The sequence below is a fragment of the Lepisosteus platostomus genome, chromosome 13 (genome assembly GCF_059453375.1).
Source record: "Lepisosteus platostomus isolate fLepPlt1 chromosome 13, fLepPlt1.hap1, whole genome shotgun sequence".
NCBI classification, from domain to species: domain Eukaryota; kingdom Metazoa; phylum Chordata; class Actinopteri; order Semionotiformes; family Lepisosteidae; genus Lepisosteus; species Lepisosteus platostomus.
In genome coordinates, this window is record NC_142623.1 from 14,660,442 (window position 1) to 14,678,450 (window position 18,009).

The window sequence follows — 18,009 nt, forward strand, 5'->3', positions numbered from 1 at the left end:
CTGGTTTGTCCCTGGAATCTCACATTGTTCTTACAGGTTCTGTTTCTTTTTTGTTGTGTGTAGGCAAAATCAAGACAAAATAAAAAAATTTGACTCTTCAGATCCCAGCTTAAAACTTTCCTTTTTACCATGGTCTGTGTCTGATAGCCCTACCTTCCGTCTGTATAAACCTGCATGCTCTTGTTCATTTTTGTATTTATTGTACTTTTTTTTGTCCTTTCTTTGTCATTACGAACAGCGGCCTTGGGTTTGGAAAGGCGCTTCATTAATAAAGTTATTATTATTATTTGTTAACTTTTCAAAGGGTGTCTTGTATTGGGTCATGCTCTTTCTCAAGCTAGGTGTGCTGTGCACTGTGCAGCCCTGGACAAGTTAGTATGCTTCCTTTAGTAGAGCAGGGTCTTCTGGACCAGTGATGCCTGGCAGTAGTGCTCAAGAACCACAGTCTGGGGAGTTCTATATTCATCTCATTGCAGTCCTTTGATTGTTTAGTGAGAAGTTGAAATTGTGATTTGGCAGAATTCTGGGATTTAACATTCCATAATCATGTGCAGCTGTCGACAGATTACATTACATGGGATAAGCACAGGCCATCATTGTCTGAGGGGAGTGAAGGGTGAGGATGGTTAGCTTTAGGGGCTCTCAGGACCCACAGATACTGTGTGCTAGCCTAGAGAACAAAAGAAGGGCAGCCCTGAAACATCAGTCATCATACCCACCATGCAGGAACAATAGTTGCAGGAGGAGCCTTTATTGAGGTAGATGAAATTCCCCATTCCCTTCTGGGTTTTGCCCTGGGATATAAAATAAAGATGCATTGCTGTGGTGTTTCCAGATTGCTGCCTACATACAGCATTGCCACAGGTTGTAGATTAATTGGCAGTGTCAAAGGGTTCCCAGCAATCTTTGCCGTTCTTAAAACCAGCATCAAGGCATTTGACTTAGTACATAAGTAATAATCATAGTTGTAACACATCTGCCATAAGAAGATATTTTTATTTATTTTTTATTTTTCTAGGCAAATCAATTGAGAGATGTTTCCTTACAGCTGCCAGTAGGGATTCTTAAAGCTTACTAAAGTAAATGTCAGTTTGAGTGCTGATATACACCTTAATTTTCTTACTAGGAAGCAAAAGCAACATTTATGCACATATTGCTCAAACGTTTACAGTTATAGACGGGTTACAATGGCAATGCAACTGAATTTTTTTCAGAAAAGAATTTTAAAAGCTGGAATAGGGAAATTTAGGCTCGGCTGACGCCAGGAGCCATTTTCCTGTAATGAAATTAAAGTCAATTTTTGTCGTGACTGAGCAGAGCACCTTCAGATTTTAGCTGCATAGTTTGAATTGAGAGGCAGAGCTCTGAACAGCACAGCATTCCTGTCCTGGCACGTTTAGCCACCCGTTTTTACAGCCTGACACCAGCAATTTCATATCTGTCAGAATTTCCCCATCACATTCCCCTGCCCTGTGATGAAATGTGAAAGACAGCTGAAGAATAATATTGATAATGAAATCTTAAATAGGGCAGCACTGTGGTGCAGGGGTTAGCATCGCTGCCTCACAGCGCTGGGGCAGGAGTTCAGTTATGTTTAGACTCGCGGGGCTATCTGTATGGAGTCTGTATGTTCTCCCCATATACGACGCTGTACTGGATAAAGTGGTTCAGAAATGGATGGATGAACGGATGAACGGATGGGAAAAAAACGAGATCTGTCACTGACCTGGTCCCTTGAGCTCCGAAACTCAAGAGCTGCCTTTTCTTGAAAGGGTTCCAAAAGAGAAGAGCACCAGTACAGTTTGTGTGTGAGGACAAGACTAATTTGAAACACATTTCCTTGGTTTTGGATGTCAAAAATTTGGTTTGATTTTGGTTCCAAACTGAAAATGAACCAGGTTATAATCTGCTTGTATTTCACAACAGAATTGTACGAAGAGTCCTTCAAGACCTTATGATGGCTCTGTTTTCAAAATACTTGTAATTGAATCCAGAAGGCAGAAACGTACAAAAATGTGGCCTAATTCTCAAAGGTTTGAGAGTTCACCTGTGTTGGATGTTGTGTTGTATAACAATGGTGAAAAGCATTAGCTGTAATTCAGGGGCAGTCAGCTGTGGTGCTGGAGATCCACAGTCCAGCAGACCTTATCAGATGCCCTGAAATCCTCAGTCTACAGAGGCTTGTAGCACATTGAAGTTACGAGTTATGACCAGTTTTCTAAGTTTAGTGGTTTGGTTATGTTAGGAATGGCCAACAGCAGTCCTTGAGAGCTACAAGGTATTGGGAGTTTTATTTCAGCTATTTAATGGAAAACACCAAATGTTTAAATTGTTCCAGGCATTCGGGAACTAGTGATTTAAAGGCCACCTGTTTAAGCTGTCGATCAGAGATTCTTTGGGATTAGGGCTAGCTACCCCTGAACTCGAATATTTATAAACATCTTTATTTTCTATGCAGTGATGAAGTTATACGTTTTTGCCGTTTTGTGTCATAATGTTTCTGGAAAGAGATAAGGAGTTCTGACCCCCCCCCTCCAAAAAAAGAGAAGGTAAACTGTTGTGCATATAAGAAAACGTGTAACCTTAATCAGTTAGCATAGATTGTCCTTCTCTGTGTTGCTTTGTGCTGGTTGTGCTTTCTAAACCAACAGGTCTAGATCCGGTGTTTTGGTGAGGGCTATTGTGTTTATTATATCCAACCATTTTCCAATTGAGGTTTGAAGAAGAGCTGGAGCCTATCCTGGCAAGCAGTGGGCACAAGGCAGGAAACACCCTGGATGGGACGCCAGTCCATTACAGGGCACACACAGACATTGACACACACCAGGGCCAGTTTTCCCAGATTTGAACTAACTTTTGAACTAACTAATCGGTATGTTTGTGGACCTGGGGATGAAACTAGAGCACCTGGAGGAAACATGAACACAGGAAAAACATACAAACCCCATGCAGATTGCACCCCAAATCCCACGGCCCCTGATTACCCTGCCACCGTGCTGCCCCAGTTAATTACATGTTCAATAATAAATCTCAGGGTGAAATAAAGTTGTTTCAAATAAAGGGTCATGTACTGTATCATAGCAAAGTGATGACCCTTTTCTCTTGCATAAAGTTGCATTTAAATATGAGAACTTTTTTTTTCATATAGCTTGTGGTTGAGGTTGTTTATAAAGGCGATAAACAGCTCACTTAACTTTCCCAAGCAAAGAGTTTACAAGGTAATGAGCCAGGATGAGAAAAACAAGCATTGTAGTTTAACCCATATATATGGGGTTTAAAGAATTTTGAATGCATAAGAACATAAGTACTGTAATAAATAAGAGGAATCATTTAACCCATCTGTCATGTTTGGTAGTTAGTATCTAGCTGATCCAAGGATCTTGTTTCCTGGAGGAAGCTGGGGTACTGGACTCAAGGGCATGGCTGGGCAGCTTGTTCCAGACTCTCGCAACCTTCTGGTTGAAAAAGTCCCTCCTATGCTTGGTTTTAAATGCACTTCCATGTAATTTTCACTTGTGCCCTCTGGTTCATAATTCACCGTTCGCTCTGAAGACGTCCCTTGTTTCGACTTCATCAGTGCCTTTGAACATTTTAAATAATTGTGTCAGGTCCCCCTGTGAACCTCTCTGTTCAAGACTGAAAGGGTTGAGTTCCTTGTGCCTGTTAGTGGACATTACATACGACATTACCTTCAGTTTCATTAAGCCATGTTTAGAATATGTAGATGGTGTATCAATATAAAAATTTAACATCTTTCATAAGTAGCTCCATGTTTCTCATTTTGTTTTTAGAAATTGTTATAATGGTTTATGATTTTGCTACCCACATGAAAAACCTTGCTGTTCTCTACTACATCTACTACAGTTGGTGGTTGACCAGCCTTGAATTCGATCTAAGTATTTTTTAATTTAATTTACTGATTCTGCAGTGTTGGGTAAATCCATCAGATTTGGTATCATATGCAAATTTGACTTGTTTATTATAGGTACCAGAATCCTGACCATCTACAAAAATCAGGAAAAGCAGTGTCCCAGTATAGATCCATGTGAAACCTCACTAATTACATCACCCAATGTGGTGACCATCTGTTGTCCAGACATCAGACCCAGTACTACTGCTTGGACAGTACCTATACTTGTATCAGGTCCCCTTGTAATCTTCTCTATTTGGGTGCAAGAGTTCAGTTCAGTTCTTCCAACCTCTCACTGTTCTCATCTCAGTTGGCATCTCAGCTCATCTTGTTGGCAAGACATTTTTTGTCCAGGTGTGCCATGAAACTAAAGGGTGCTGTGGTCCAATTACAAGCAACTTGTGTCAAAAAGTGGGAAGTGCGGTGCAGTGGTTTGTGTTCTGGATGTGCAGCTGGAAGGTTGTGGGTTCCCCTCCCAGCTGAGACTGCAGTTGTACACCTGAGCAAGGTGCTTCCGTTGAATTGCTCCCGTCAAATACCCAGCTGCACACATGTGTGCAAATCTGTTGCTTTGGATAAAAGTGTCAGCTAAATCAAATAGCAAAAGGGCACCTTGCTCAGGAGTACAACTGCAGTGTCGCAGCTGGGAACCCACAACCTTCCCAGCACATCCAGAGCACAAACCACTGCACCACACCACTGCCCACTTTGTTTGACATAAGTTGCTTGTAGTTGGATCACAGCTGACACTTTTATCCAAAGCAACATGCATGCGCTGGGTGTTTTACTGGAGCATTTTAAGGGCTTGGGTGGCCCTTCCTGTGTCGTCCCTGCGGTGAGGCAGTGGCCCTGCCAGGCAAGCTTTTCCTTCGGGGCCCCGAGAGAGCTGTGAGAGGGTGTAGATACACATCCGTGGCACAGGAAGTATTTCTAACATTAAGCTCAGACTCCTGACTCTGCTCTTGGTAACTATCTGCTAAAACCTGCCTGGAATGCGAGCTGGACTGGGGAAGATTAACATGCCTCCTAGGTGGAGAAGGGGAACGGTACAGAAGAGCAGCAAAGTTATTTACCTTAGGGTTAAACCGGAGGGGGGTTCTGCAATAATCGGCACTTTTTGGAGTTTTGTTTGTCATTCCCTGAGCCTGAGGAATGGGGAGCAATGTCAGCACTCATTTGCAACTTTTTTTTGAAAGAATCTGTTCGGGCAGAGCAGCTGCTGTTATTAGGAACTGAAGTGCATTTTCTCAACCCCCCCCCCCCCCCGATCCCCCTAAAAGTGTTTTTGACAGTGCAGTAGTTGTGAAGAATTGCTCTCACCCCAAAAGCAAGCATGGATACTGCAAGTACTATATTGTTATTTAATTCAGCTGACACTTTTATACAAAGCAGCATACATTTGCACACACGTATACAGTAAAGGGATGTATGTTGCTCAGGAGTACAACTGCAGTGTCTCACCTGGGATTTAAACCTACAAGCTTCCAGCTGCAACTCTAGAACGCCAACCACTGCACCACACCACTGCCTGCTCTTTGACATAAGTTGCTTGTAATTGGACCACAACACCCTTTATGTTCATGGGACACCCAGCATAAAAATGTCTTGCCAATGCAAGACAGGCCCTCAAGGAAACGGATAACTCCCGTTTGTGTGTGATCCTATCTTAGCTCTAGCTGTACAAGGGGTGTCTGGACCCCTATACTGCATTGTTAGACTGGTAAAAGCTGGACATGACTTTGAGCTGTAATATTTTCTAGGAGCCTCCATTCTCTGCTCTTGACTGAAGGGAACATAGGCACATGCTTGGATTCGTGATTCCAGGATGTTGTTTCTCTCTGAAAAAGGCGACAATGTCTGACGAAGGCATGCTCACAGCAGGAGCGAGCTGTAATGTGAAAGCAGACCCCTTGTAAGCACTGACCTCACCTGGCTTCTGACAGCTCCAGGATTGTGCGTAAGAGCCCTGGGCTGGCAGACAAACTTCGGAAAGCGAGGAGTTTCCTACGCTGCCAGGCAGGTGGAGCTGGATCCCCAGTCCTGAGGGGCCATGGTGAAGATGCGGCATTTAAAATCCTCAGGTATTGGCAGCCAACCCAACTGACTGCCTACGCATCAAACAGTGAAACGTGGGCCAGGGGACACCAGTGGAGACTGTGCTGAAGTGCATTTAGATGCTGAGAAGAGAAGGTGCACCTTTACACAGAGGGCTGTGGGAGTGTGGAGCCTCCCGATTCCTGGTCTTCTTTCAGGAAATGACTGGATGAGATCTCTGCATCAGTCGGCTACTCATGACCAAACAGGCCTGATGGGCCATATGGGCTCCTCTGGAGCACAGCCATATCCCCCCATCCTCTGACCCCTCCTTCCAGCTCTGGGCCGTGGGAGAGCCGCAGCCCAGGGGGTGCAAGGACACACCAGGCCGCTGCAGGACAGACGGACAAACGCACACTCTTACTCCAGGGCCAGTTTTCCCAGAAGCCAGCTGACTTACCAGCATGTCTTTGGACTGGGGGAGGAAACCGGAGCACCTGGAGGAAACTCACACAAATTCCAAAACGACACTGGCGGGCCTGTCCTGTCCAGGGCGTACCCCACCCTGTGCCCGTTGCATGTCGCGAGAGGCACCGGCCCCCCTGTTACCCTGAATTGGATGAAAAGGTGGAAGATGGATGGATGGATTATTCAAACCCGGGCTCTTGTTTGTTCTTCAGAAAAACCATGTGCCTTGTGCGGTTGGATAGACATGATTATTTTTTATTATTATTATTTTTACGGGTTCTCGGTCTTAAAGAAGGCTTTGTTTTGCAGGTCCAGATTCAAAACAGTACTTGGGCCTGGATTAAGTAAAAAAATATGACCCGCCAGTTGCCAGTTGCAGACCCAGTAATTGGTGGCGGGTTTTCTCTACATACTGTATTAATAAGAACCTCTTGGCAAACTGAGGTCCCCCATCATTTACTGGGTGTGGAATGGGATATATTGGCTGAAGCTGTGATCTAACCTGGTCCTGCCTCTGGCTAGTTTATAGTTTATAGAATATACTTTTTATAGAAAGTTTACTTTCTTATTGCTGTGTTGCTGTTCTGAAGTCTACACTAGGTGAAAGTGTGCAGACATAGAGACATGCATATAGAAGTCTCCTACTGCATGTGTAAGTTTAGATGGGCACACTGTGCTGAAGTTGCCACAAACGAGTCCACATTTGTATAGGCACTTACAGTAAGACAGCACTTGGATTTTAAAATGATGGTATTTCAGAATCCTCTCCCCACAGTACAGTTTTATTAAATAATTGCTAGATAATTCAATTGTGTTCAGATGCTCCGTGCTCTAAAAATGATGTCGTATCTTTTAACCGTTTTCCAAGATTTAAATTTGATCGTAATGTGGGAAAGACGAGTTTCCGACTCCCAAGTCAGTTGTATAGTAACGACATGGAGCCACTTCGATATAAATGCCGTTTTGTGGAGACTGGGGTGTTACCAAGAGGCTGCTGCTTTGTTTATCTCCCTTGAGTGAAGATAAAGAGGGGTTTGGTGTGTGTAATTGTGTGTGCTAGGGAGAGACCGAGCGTGTGTGTGTGAGAGAGGAAAGTAATTTATGACGGATAACCTCTGGAGGCATCGTGGATCATCAGAGTCCCACTTTGACACCGTCCGGGGGGAGGAGAGAGAGTGAATGAATGAGGGAGGGAGCGAGCGAGCGAGAGAGAGAGAGAGAGTGAACAAGAGAGGATCTCGGAAAAAAAAACTTCAAGGTTCCCGAAGCAACTTTTTTTTTGTCTTAAATGCAGAAGTAGAAGCGGCCGGCGGCGGGTGGAAAGCGGGTCTAGTCGAGGAGTGACAGAGCTCTCGTGCTGCGCGCAGTGCTGGTCCCCCCGAGCCCGTGCTCATGGCCGAGGACAAGTCCCGCAGCTGAATTCAAACTTTTTTGTGAAACTTTTTTTTTGGTGCTTTTCACGGACCCAGCGACAGGTTTGCCGTTTTTTAAAAAAAATAAAAAATGAGTCGGTGGAAATACAGGACGAGGACAGCTATTTGGATGCGGTTATCGCAGCTATTTCTTATCACTCTGCTACAAGCGACAACGACGACGAGAGCAGGTAAAATTGTAGCCATGTCTTGTTTTTTTAAGGTTACACAGCATCTGTATGCATTTTTTTCCCTTCAATAGAAATTTCCCATAGTTTGAGCCTGCTGTAATTCATTAGTTGTGATGGGCGACTACCCAACCTTTTAACGTCTTCACTTTCAGAACAAAAGGCTGGGAATGTAAGACTTCAGAGTGCAGCGACTGTGAAGGTCTTAATTTCATAAGTGATTAACAGAAGAATAGTTGGACGAGCCGAAGTTGCGTGTGCTTGCTCACGCCGCGGTGCTCTGATTCTGGGCTTTGCGGCTCAGAAAGAGACATTATCTTTCGTCAGGATCTTGCACATCTTCAGCGCTTGGCTGCTGGTTTGAACTTGCTCGGTTTCCGAAAGAATCCGAGGGGTTTTAGCCTGATTTCTCCGTCTTCTGACCAGGCGCTCGAAGATGCTTTCGAAAGGTCTGAAAATCGTGCGTGGATTCTGACCTTGAATTATTGAATTATTTCGAACTTCCTGGTGTGTTTTGTCACCTAATGTGTTTTTTTTTTAATTTAAAAGATCCAGAGAACTGTATTTGGTACATGAAGTTATTGTATCTTGTAAATTTCATCTGCTGTACAAGGTGCAAGGAATTGAAAAGTATTTGAATTCTGAAGTATTTTAGAAGTACCTGGGGGGTCATTTCTCTTAGACTTGTGACTTTTGCGCGTTAGCAATCGAACAAGACACGAAACGTTACAAAATGACGCGATTTGTACAGAGTTCTTGGAACTGACCCTACCGAAATTATTATTCTGCATCCTCTGGCGCAGTGATGTCGTTAGGTCGTTGCAGTTGCATTACAGGAAACAAAGTATAAATGCATTAAAAGTGGAAATCCCTGTGCGAGCTCGGGGGCCTGACGTCGCGATACTGTGGTAAACCTGAAGTGTTCATTTCAAGATGACCAGGCTGGGAGGCGTGAGGAAGCGTGCGGACCGGGGCCGTCGGCTTGCACAAGCGGGAGTAAAACTGCTCGTGTTTCTGAGCGTGCGGGAGAGGGGGCTCAGTTCTTCTTGGCAGCTCGTGTTCATCCGGTAGACGAGTCTAAATCGCGGCGTTTAGAGAAGCACCGCGATTGAGAGTTGGCGTGGCTTGTGCGCTACACGGTTTTTATCGGTCGGAAGGTGGTGACACGGGGCCGTGGGCTATGGTTTTTGCTGACCCCCCCCCCCGTCTCTCCGTTCGGATAGCTCGGATAGCAGGTGTCCTTCAGCGCCCTGTAACCCCCCCAGTGAAGGAGTTTAACTCTTCAGCGGGCGACCCGACTTCCTCTCCCTCGTGCCCTTTCTCCGCCTTCCAGGATCGCAGTTCGTTCGCCCGGGACATCCCTACAGTCACCACCCGAGCAACAGGAGCAGGACAAGAGACCATTTTAAAACCCCACTTTTAAAAAAAAAAAAAGGGTCCGGCAGTGACTCGCGGAGGAAGGGTGTTGGACAGTGTGTTTTACCTGCTGTGTCCCTCCCCGCTCCCCCGGGGTCTGTCTAGTGGGGCATTCGCTTCTCCAGCGCCGACGGAACACGTCGCCTCAGGCAGTTGCTTAAAGGATACTCGGCCGGGGTGGCATTTAACAATCCCATCATTTAACACCCCATCATTCTCCTTTCAAAGGTGATAATTAATCCCATTTCACTTTTTAATGGCCTCCCTTGGGGAACAAAAAATCAACAACCTGATTAGCTCAACTGCAGCGCAGCGATAATTAAAACGCAGGCACGTCACAGATGAGGGCGACTGTCCATATGGTTGCACAGGCTCTCCAAGGGCTTAAATGGCTCATTGCCACGGGAGCACGGAAGCGCTCGGGAAACATCCCGGCTAACCTCTCCCGTACCTGCAGCACCCCCTGTCTGGAAGGATCGCTAATTGCAGTTAGCTGCACCTGTTCTGAAATGTGCGGGCATCCGTCCTTGGAAGAATTAAAGACCAGGAAGGGCACATTCTTAATGATCTGAATGATCACACCAGGCTGTGTCCCCAGATATCCTCTCGCCTCTGCTGCGAGTCGATCAGCAGGGCTCGGCTTCTCGCATCGGGGAAAACCTGCTGCCGGACGGACTGCAGCATCTCTGCGTTTAAAGGTTTTTTTAACCCCTTTGCGTCTGTGATGTTGCAGGATGTGTCGCATATTTCCAAGCAAAAGGCATTCTCCAGACTTTGAGATTATTTTCCATCTCCTTCCCGAGTGTTAAGTCAAAACTTGGGGGAGATAAAATGGGTTTTTGAGCATGCCAGTTTTTATGAAGCAGAAGTAACTGTGCAGTGTTCCTGTGGGGTCAGTAGCCTTGATGTGTATGGAGCCACTGGGACACCTCAGAGTAAAGCTAGCGAGTGCTAAAGCTCTCTCTGCTGTAGGGCCAAGGACAGGTGAGCAGGGCTGCTGGTGAACCCCTCTGTACTTGAGCCAGTAGTGCAATTGACAAGCCTCTGGCAGCGGCTGCTATTGGGGAGAAGCTACACCAGGAGACCAGATACCACATGCCAGTGTGAGAAGAGCAAGTCCCTCCCTCCCTCCAGGCGCTGGTGTTTGTAAAGTGATGGAGGTGGTGGACCAGTAGGTGGCGCTCTTTTCTCTGAACCAGGATTTGCACAGCAGTGCCCCAGTAAGGTTACTTTGGACAATGGGGTATAGGAGGTGCCGTACTTCAATACAGATGTTAAACCGAAGTCCAAACTACTGTGCTTTTAAAGATCATATGGCTTTAGTAAGAGCCAGAGTGTTAACTTCAGTGTCCCGGCTGGTTCCAGCTCTGGGTTTGAGTCGTTTAGCCTTGCAATTGTGAATGAGCTTCTCCCTTCTCCCTCTGATCTGCTGTGCGGCGGGGCTGTTGGCGCAGGACGGCTGCCGGGGTTTTATGCAGGTGGGTTCTAGGCTTCAGTGGTGGATGAAGCAGATGAAAATCACTCTATAAAGGTAATTATTTTCATCCTCCCAGTCTGCCCCAGGAAATCATAATCCATTCTCTCTTCACTGGCACCAAAGATCTGTGCAGGTCCCTGCCAGTTTGTGTTGGGAGGACAGTTTGATTTGAGAAGGAAGTCCCTGGAGAGACAGTGTCACAGAGCTGTGCTATAGAAAGACATAGGTTCCCCTAAACGTGTGTACTTCTGTGTTCTCCTGTGGACTCCGCCCATTGAATGGCATGTAAGAGCGTGCCATTCAATCCAGATCCTGTAAGAACATAAAAAGTATATAATATGTGGCAAATCTTTGGTAAGGCCCTTTACATTTTACTTCTTGGATTGTGAGGAACTTACCTACCTGATGAGCTCATCCAGCCATTTCTTGAAGACTCCCAGGCCATCCACACCACAGGCACGGCTGTGTAGTTCATTCCAGACACCTCCTGCTCTTTCCGCAAATGTTCCGCACTTGGTTTTCAGCTCAGGTGCACCTCCTCTGACTTTCTGCTGGTGTCCCCGAGTCCTTGGTTGATGGTATAGTGGGGTGCACTGGAGGTGTGGTCAGTCACCCCGTAACTCCACTGGCTGCCTCGGATATCTGTATGGTGATGAAACAAATCGGGGCTGTAGACAGCAGCCGCCCTTCACCCCCCCATTGCTGCAGAAGGAAGCAGCAGAAGGCCCTATGGAAAGCAGGGCCAGGCTTGCTTGCAAGTGCAGCCCTGTTCTTTAAGATCCGCCTCGCCTTCTGGGTTCTTTCCCTCCATCCCACGTTCCCTATGTTTTCTCAGTGAGGGGAAAGAAAATTCCAACAACAGATGCTTCACCTGCTGCTGCTATGTGCACCGCAGGTAACAAACGATCAGCCTGAGTGAAATGCGGGAGTGTTTGTTCTCACACTGATGAAATTGCACTCTGGCTATGGAGTCTTCAGAGAACACATAGTCTTGATGATAACCAAGCACAGTAAGTCCTCCTTCAGTAGCTTGGTTAGATCCTAATGATTGCAATGCAGGGAGAACATGTGTACAGGGTATCTGGCGTGACTGGCCTAGCTGAGGGGATGACAGCCCAGCCCCTCACGACAGCGAGGATTGAGCCAGGGAGCTGCTGCTGGGGTGTAGACCGGGAGGCGGGGGTTACGAGAGGAAGTCCTGGGTGCGAGACGTACTGTGTGTACATTACATAGGTGAGCAGACGTGTGTGAGATTAGGATCTACAGTGCCCTTCCTCCCAAGCGTTTCGTGTAAACTCCATTCGGTGTTTTCAGTTAACCACAGAAACCTCAAGTAGGGACGACATGTGGCACACACACTTGCACCCTCCAGACTTTCTGATCTGTGGTTCCCCTCTTTTTTCTTTGGTCGCCATGTCTGTTTTTTTTCGTGGGATGTCTTCAGGCGTAGCTCCTTTTTCTTATTTGGTCTCACAGCCCTGGGAGATCTCTGGTCGATACTTGTACGAGAAGGGGAGCGCTTGTACTCCTTTGATCGTGGCAGCAAATCAGACTGGCAGACATTTTTTTTTTGGAGTTGGAGAGGGTGGGCACGTGTGGAAGGGGCGGCTGGAGTTAAAGGGTGAAATGGATTCATATTTTATCCAGAAATCAGCTGCTTCTTAAGTTGGCAGCTCATTTGTTCCATTTCTACAGCCCCCCCCCGTCCCTGGATCAAACATCTGGCTTCCAGAGGCTCTCCTCCAACGGCACATGCAGTAGTGATAGGGGATTAGCGCTGCGCCCGTCAAGGAATTCATGAATGAGATCTATCTAACCCGTAAACCCACTGAGCTGTGGAGAGAATGAGGGTGTTTGATAGGGTGGCGTATGCAGGAGATTGATGATCCAGGTTTAGTGAATATTTTTCCCCTGGGACTGTTTAAGAAACAAGATTCTTACAATAAGCAGCAAATTATCCCCTTCGTCTGTTTCCGCAGTGCATCTCTGTGTCAGTAAAACCTGTTGCAGTGAGACAGCTCTGTATGCACTGAGCAAATATCAGCTGAAAGACTTTGGAAGGGAATCTTGCAAGGCAGATTTCCTGCTCCCACAGTTAGGTCTCCACCATTACTTTATTTCTGCTGGAAGACCAGACTTCTAAACAGTGCAGTAAGAGCACTGTGCAGAATGAGACATGTTCATATTTGCAGATTTCTGTTAAAATATGGGACTTCAGAATGGAGAAAAACAAGCAAGATGGTGAGTGTTTTGAGAACAAATTGTGATACTAAGAGGCAAGCAATGGTATTAAATGTTTGGAGAGTAGACCATTAATAGGTTTCAGAATGCTGAATATAGAGACGACTGGGGGAAGAACATGAGTGTTACACCGCTGTATTTTACCAATAGATCGAAAGCTCTTGTGTGACTTGAATAATTGTCCCCTGGACTCTTCCTGAAATATCTGGCTTCAGTGGAATATCTATGAACTAAAGATCAAACCAAAAGATCAGGATAGAGTATTGTGGTTCCCACTTGTCACATGTGTCTGGTTTGAATTAAATGACCTCAATATCTGTGTCCTGAAGGGGGGCTAGAGTAGCATAGTAGATAAGTCTGTGGTTTTAAAACTGGTGAGTTGTGGGCTCAAGTCTGCGCTGTGGACCTCCTGTCGTACCTTGAACAAGGCACTTGACCAAGATTTCTCCGGTCCACCCGTCTGTATAAATATGGACCAGTTTTCCTGGGTTTAATTGCTGCAATTTTCCAGACTCACAGTGACTCTTAAGCACTGTAAGACACTGAAACCAGGATAAGCTCTGTCCCGATGAGCCGATGTGGCTGGGATATGGATGTTACCTAGATCTGGCAGGCTTCCTCCCATCTCAGAACATACAGCATGACCTAGCCCCCCCACACACTTCCAGAGACAACCAAGGAAGGCCTGCCAAGACGTTTGTAAGTGTTGCCGGATATGCACAGCGATTGCCCCTGTTTGGAGTGTCAATAAGGTGGATGCCCTGGAATGTACGCACCCAAAGAGATCTGATGACATGCATGCTAAGACATCAGGAGCAGGGGGCTTAAGAGGGTTGAAAGGGTTTCAGTGAGGGGCCTGCTGGGCCTGATTTACACCTAGAATTGCGCAACTTGTCAAGAGAAGCTGTGAATGAGGAAAGTCTGCCTGACCGGCTGGGACACGTCCTGCCTACAGGAGAGGTCCTGAAAGCAGCCTCCGTCTTGTTCTCTCGAATTAATCTCATCTGCTTCCATTTTGCTGTAACACTTTGCTTAATTTTTGCATTCCTCGGAACAAAGGTTCCTTTCATGCACAACTCCAAACACTTGATTTGGAGTATCTGTAGAAGTGAAGCTGGATTCTGATTTAATCAGAACAGTGGTGCTTTTATTGTCATCTGTTCCAACTCTATTTGAGCAGAGTTTGGTGCTTTATTGATAGCAAAATTTGTAATCTGGCCTAACTAAACTGTGGTCTCTGCCCCTCCTGCTGCTGAACAAATTGGTTGAAATTATCTTGTTGCTTGTTGCCAAAACTGCCATGCTGCGGGTATAAATTCTTCTGTTGCATTCCGCGCAGATCAAGCTAGTTGACATTGCAGGCTCTCAGCAGTGGGGTTACAATTGAGTGTTCTTGTGTGAGGAATAAAAAACAAACATAACCCACTTTTTTTCCTGGGATCGCGCCTCCTGCTAGGGGGGGAGTAGGTGCGGCTTGATTCCTTCGGCAGGAAGCTGCCTGGTGTCGTCAGATTACTGTCCGTCCGTGGGAGGGCAGGAGGCACAGGTGACAGGCAGAGGTTCACTGTCCTCTTGCTGAGAGTGACTGAGCCTCCTTGGTCTTTCTGTGCCTCTGTGCGCTCCTATCTTGGCCATCAGCCAGGCTTTACGGCAGAGGAGGAGGACTGTGAGCGGAGCCTGGGGACTGTAAACAAGCCGAGAGAGAGATTTCTCACAGTGAAGTTCAGAGCACAGACTAAACAGCAGGAGGATGCTGAGATTAAATCTCCTGAGGTTAGGGCAGTGGTAAATCGCATTCTGTCCCTTGCTCCGAATCATTCCGCCCAACCAGTTAATTACCTTAAATGAACTCATTTAACAACATTTGTAGGTCTTTAGCAGCTGGCTTTCTAATGACGCCAATAAACCACTCATGCAAGACCCAGGGGGCAACAGGGAGGTTGGAGGGCTCAGTGTTTCAGAAATGTGGTTCTGGGCATAATCGTACAGGCAAACATTGGGCAGCTATGGGTAGACGAACAAGAGTCCCAGTGCACAGCTGTTTTGAGCCAGGACAGGTTTTGTCAGCAGCCACGGGCTATTGTTGTGCAGAACATGTTCTGATGATGTAGAAAAGCTAATGCACTTAATACTGTTTTAACTCCACGCTGTCTGTGCAGAACGTATCCTATTGAGCATACCCTTATCGGAGTTTACTGCAGTGTTAAAAGACCATTCAAGGGCAGTGAGGCAGACTGATAGCATGTTAAAGCATGGAGATCTAGGGGAAACCTTTATGTCAGGTTTAAGATAAGACCGGGGCGTTTAAGAGCACAGGCTAAAAATATGGGCTAAGTAACAAGCAGATTTACTGGAGGCACAGCCTCACAAGGGGAGACAAATAACATTTTTTTTTAATTTGCCAGCTCTTAGGTGTGTTAGTTTCCAGTCAGATGTTATCCTTTCTTACTGGGTTGGCATCACTGAATTTCCTGTCTCCTCTAAACAATAACACTGGGGGGAAAAAATCCCGGAAGCACAAAGACAAACACTAGTGACCTCTGCAGTTTCAGCTTTTGTAAGTCAAGTGAAGGAGCCCTCAGAGGGGGAGAAAAAAGATTGAGCTGGACTCGGGATCACAGGTCACAGGTCACATGATCCTGGCAGGGAGGCAGAGTGCAATAGTGAATTGGCCATGTGTATCAGAACATGAATGACTATATCCCTTAAAACAGCCCAGAGACTTCACATCTAGGACCTTGTGCCTCAATCAAAACATACTTTTTAATCTTCTTTAGTTTTACAGCTGTAAGAGATTTTAAATTCACCTTGAAATATTGGTAGATGTGCAAGGCTTTTTGAACAGAAAACTATAGAAAATGTCAAATCAGGGTGGTTATTAGTTCAGTTTTGGGCTTGATTTATGCAGCCAAGGGTCATTCTGGAATGAAAACCTGCAAAACACTGGATTATGTTGGACTAGGACTGGGAAGCCATGCAGAAATACATACAACACATGCAAGTTGCTTTGGACACAAATATCAGGCTGATAAATAATTAATACCACAGCCAACAACTAATAACAACAAGTAAACATTTCCTGTAGGAAGCGATTCAGCTAAATAAGGACATGCATTGCCGTTTTTTTAGCAATTCAAGCAATGTACTAACGGGCCATTTCTCTGTGGTTGTGTTAGTCTTGGAAAGCAGGGGTTTGTCTTTCAGGCAAAGGAAGGCGAAGTGCTGGCTGTCTCTCAAGAGCTTGAGCGCAGTAGTTAAGTATTGTACAAAGCCAAACTTTGTAAGGCATGCTGGTGAACGTACAGATATCGCAGCACTTGATCTGAACTGCAGCCTTGGATACAAGGTAACTCCCTGCCGAAGTGGCACCTGTAAGGCGTATATTACTTAATTATTACTGAAACACAGCTTTTAAACTCCCTTGTAAATACCATATACACGCCTTGTCAGTAAAAGAGTTGTGGCCTAGCCTAGTTACTAACACAAAAGGTAACAAGTCTTTATAAACAGGCTGTGCAGCATTTGTTAAGTGGTTGTGTATCAGTCATACAGTTTGTGACTAACACATGGCTATTGACAATCTTGCCAAAAATTTTAATGAAATAATGGAGCGTAGTAAAATGAAACAACCCAGATGGAAACCAGACTGTAAAACATTGTGATGTTTTGTCCCCCACACTTTCTGGGGATTTTGTGTCGTTATGATCGTGTAGTGCGAGTTTGCCGGAAATGAAAAGCCTGCACTGAAACAGGAACGTGGCCTGACTGAAAGGAAAGGTTCCAGTCCCAAAGGGTCCCCTGCGCACATTTTCCACTCTCCCGCTATGCAGTCGCAGACTGTGGTGGTGAGATTATTTAGGAAGAGCAAGAGATAGATGGAGAGAGAGAGGCGTGTGTGTGGACTTCCCTCAGCTTCAGGAATGCCACAGTTAGGATCTGAGAAAAAAGTCCACATGATAAGTGAGAGTGAGGTTTCCTGTCATGCTGCTCTGAGTGATGATAAGTGAGTGGACCTTGTAGCCAGTGCGCAAGTGCTGTCTGTTTAGTGTGTCTGCGGTCTCAAACCTGTTTAATAAGGGATCTGGTGCTGTGTGCCCCACATTCTGCCCGTGGTCACCTGGAAGTGTCAGGATAGTCAGTCCGTGATGCCACAATACCGAAATTGTGCAGGCAAGAGGTTTTTGGAGTATCTTTTCATTATAAATCGGGGGACTTAGATCATAAGAAATGTGCATTTGTTGTAAATACTATTAAGAACCAATCAAATCAAATGTGGAACATTGTTAGAAATCATTCCAGCTCGACACAGATGTTGACTGTGGCCCGTGGATTGAACTGATTTCTCTTTCTGGATCAGTGTTTGGAGCTGAAATCACCGTTTTCTTAATTGCACAAATATCTGCAGACTTTCATGAGCTGATCATTTTTTATTTTATCGAGCGGCCTTTAATCCGTCCTAGCCAGTAATGTAAAACATTCATCCGCTATGTTCCACACAAATGAAAACGTCACGGAGAGCAGTTGGGGGGGACAGCTGGGAGATCAAGGGGTGTCTGTGTTAGTGTGTCAGCGATGCTATCCCTCGGGGGCTGCTTTGTCGGGGCTTCCTGTTGATATAACTCTGTTAAGCACTGCTTTACTGCTCCGGGGAGCTGTTTAACAGTGACAGTAACCTTCCCCTTCAAAGGCCAGCTCTGCAGCACATGCAGCTCCCTTTGTTTTTTGGTCAGCATGAGCATCCTGGGAGTGAGTATGTTGAGAGTGGCCACCGGGGGGGGGCAGTTTGATGTTGGGAGTGGCGTGCTGTGCTCGGATAGATTTCGGGGAAGGGTTAATGGGGGGCAGACCGTCTCTGTGCCTTTG

The 18,009-nt window shown here is 45.9% G+C and overlaps 1 protein-coding gene across 3 annotated transcripts in view; it reads left to right on the forward strand.

Moving 5' to 3' along the window:
• Positions 1 to 18,009, forward strand: part of LOC148650032 (uncharacterized) — a 201,134-nt gene that overhangs the window by 77,167 nt on the left and 105,958 nt on the right. The window contains exon 1 of one of the 3 annotated variants that reach the window (XM_088603406.1): positions 7,582 to 8,015. The exons of 1 other annotated variant lie outside the window; for it this stretch is intronic. In XM_088603406.1, coding sequence (XP_088459532.1) covers positions 7,916 to 8,015 — 100 coding nt within the window. In that variant the 5' untranslated portion in view covers positions 7,582 to 7,915. Of the gene's footprint in view, positions 1 to 7,581; positions 8,016 to 18,009 lie in introns of those variants that run through there. One more of the 3 variants, XM_088603408.1, reaches the window with a different exon arrangement.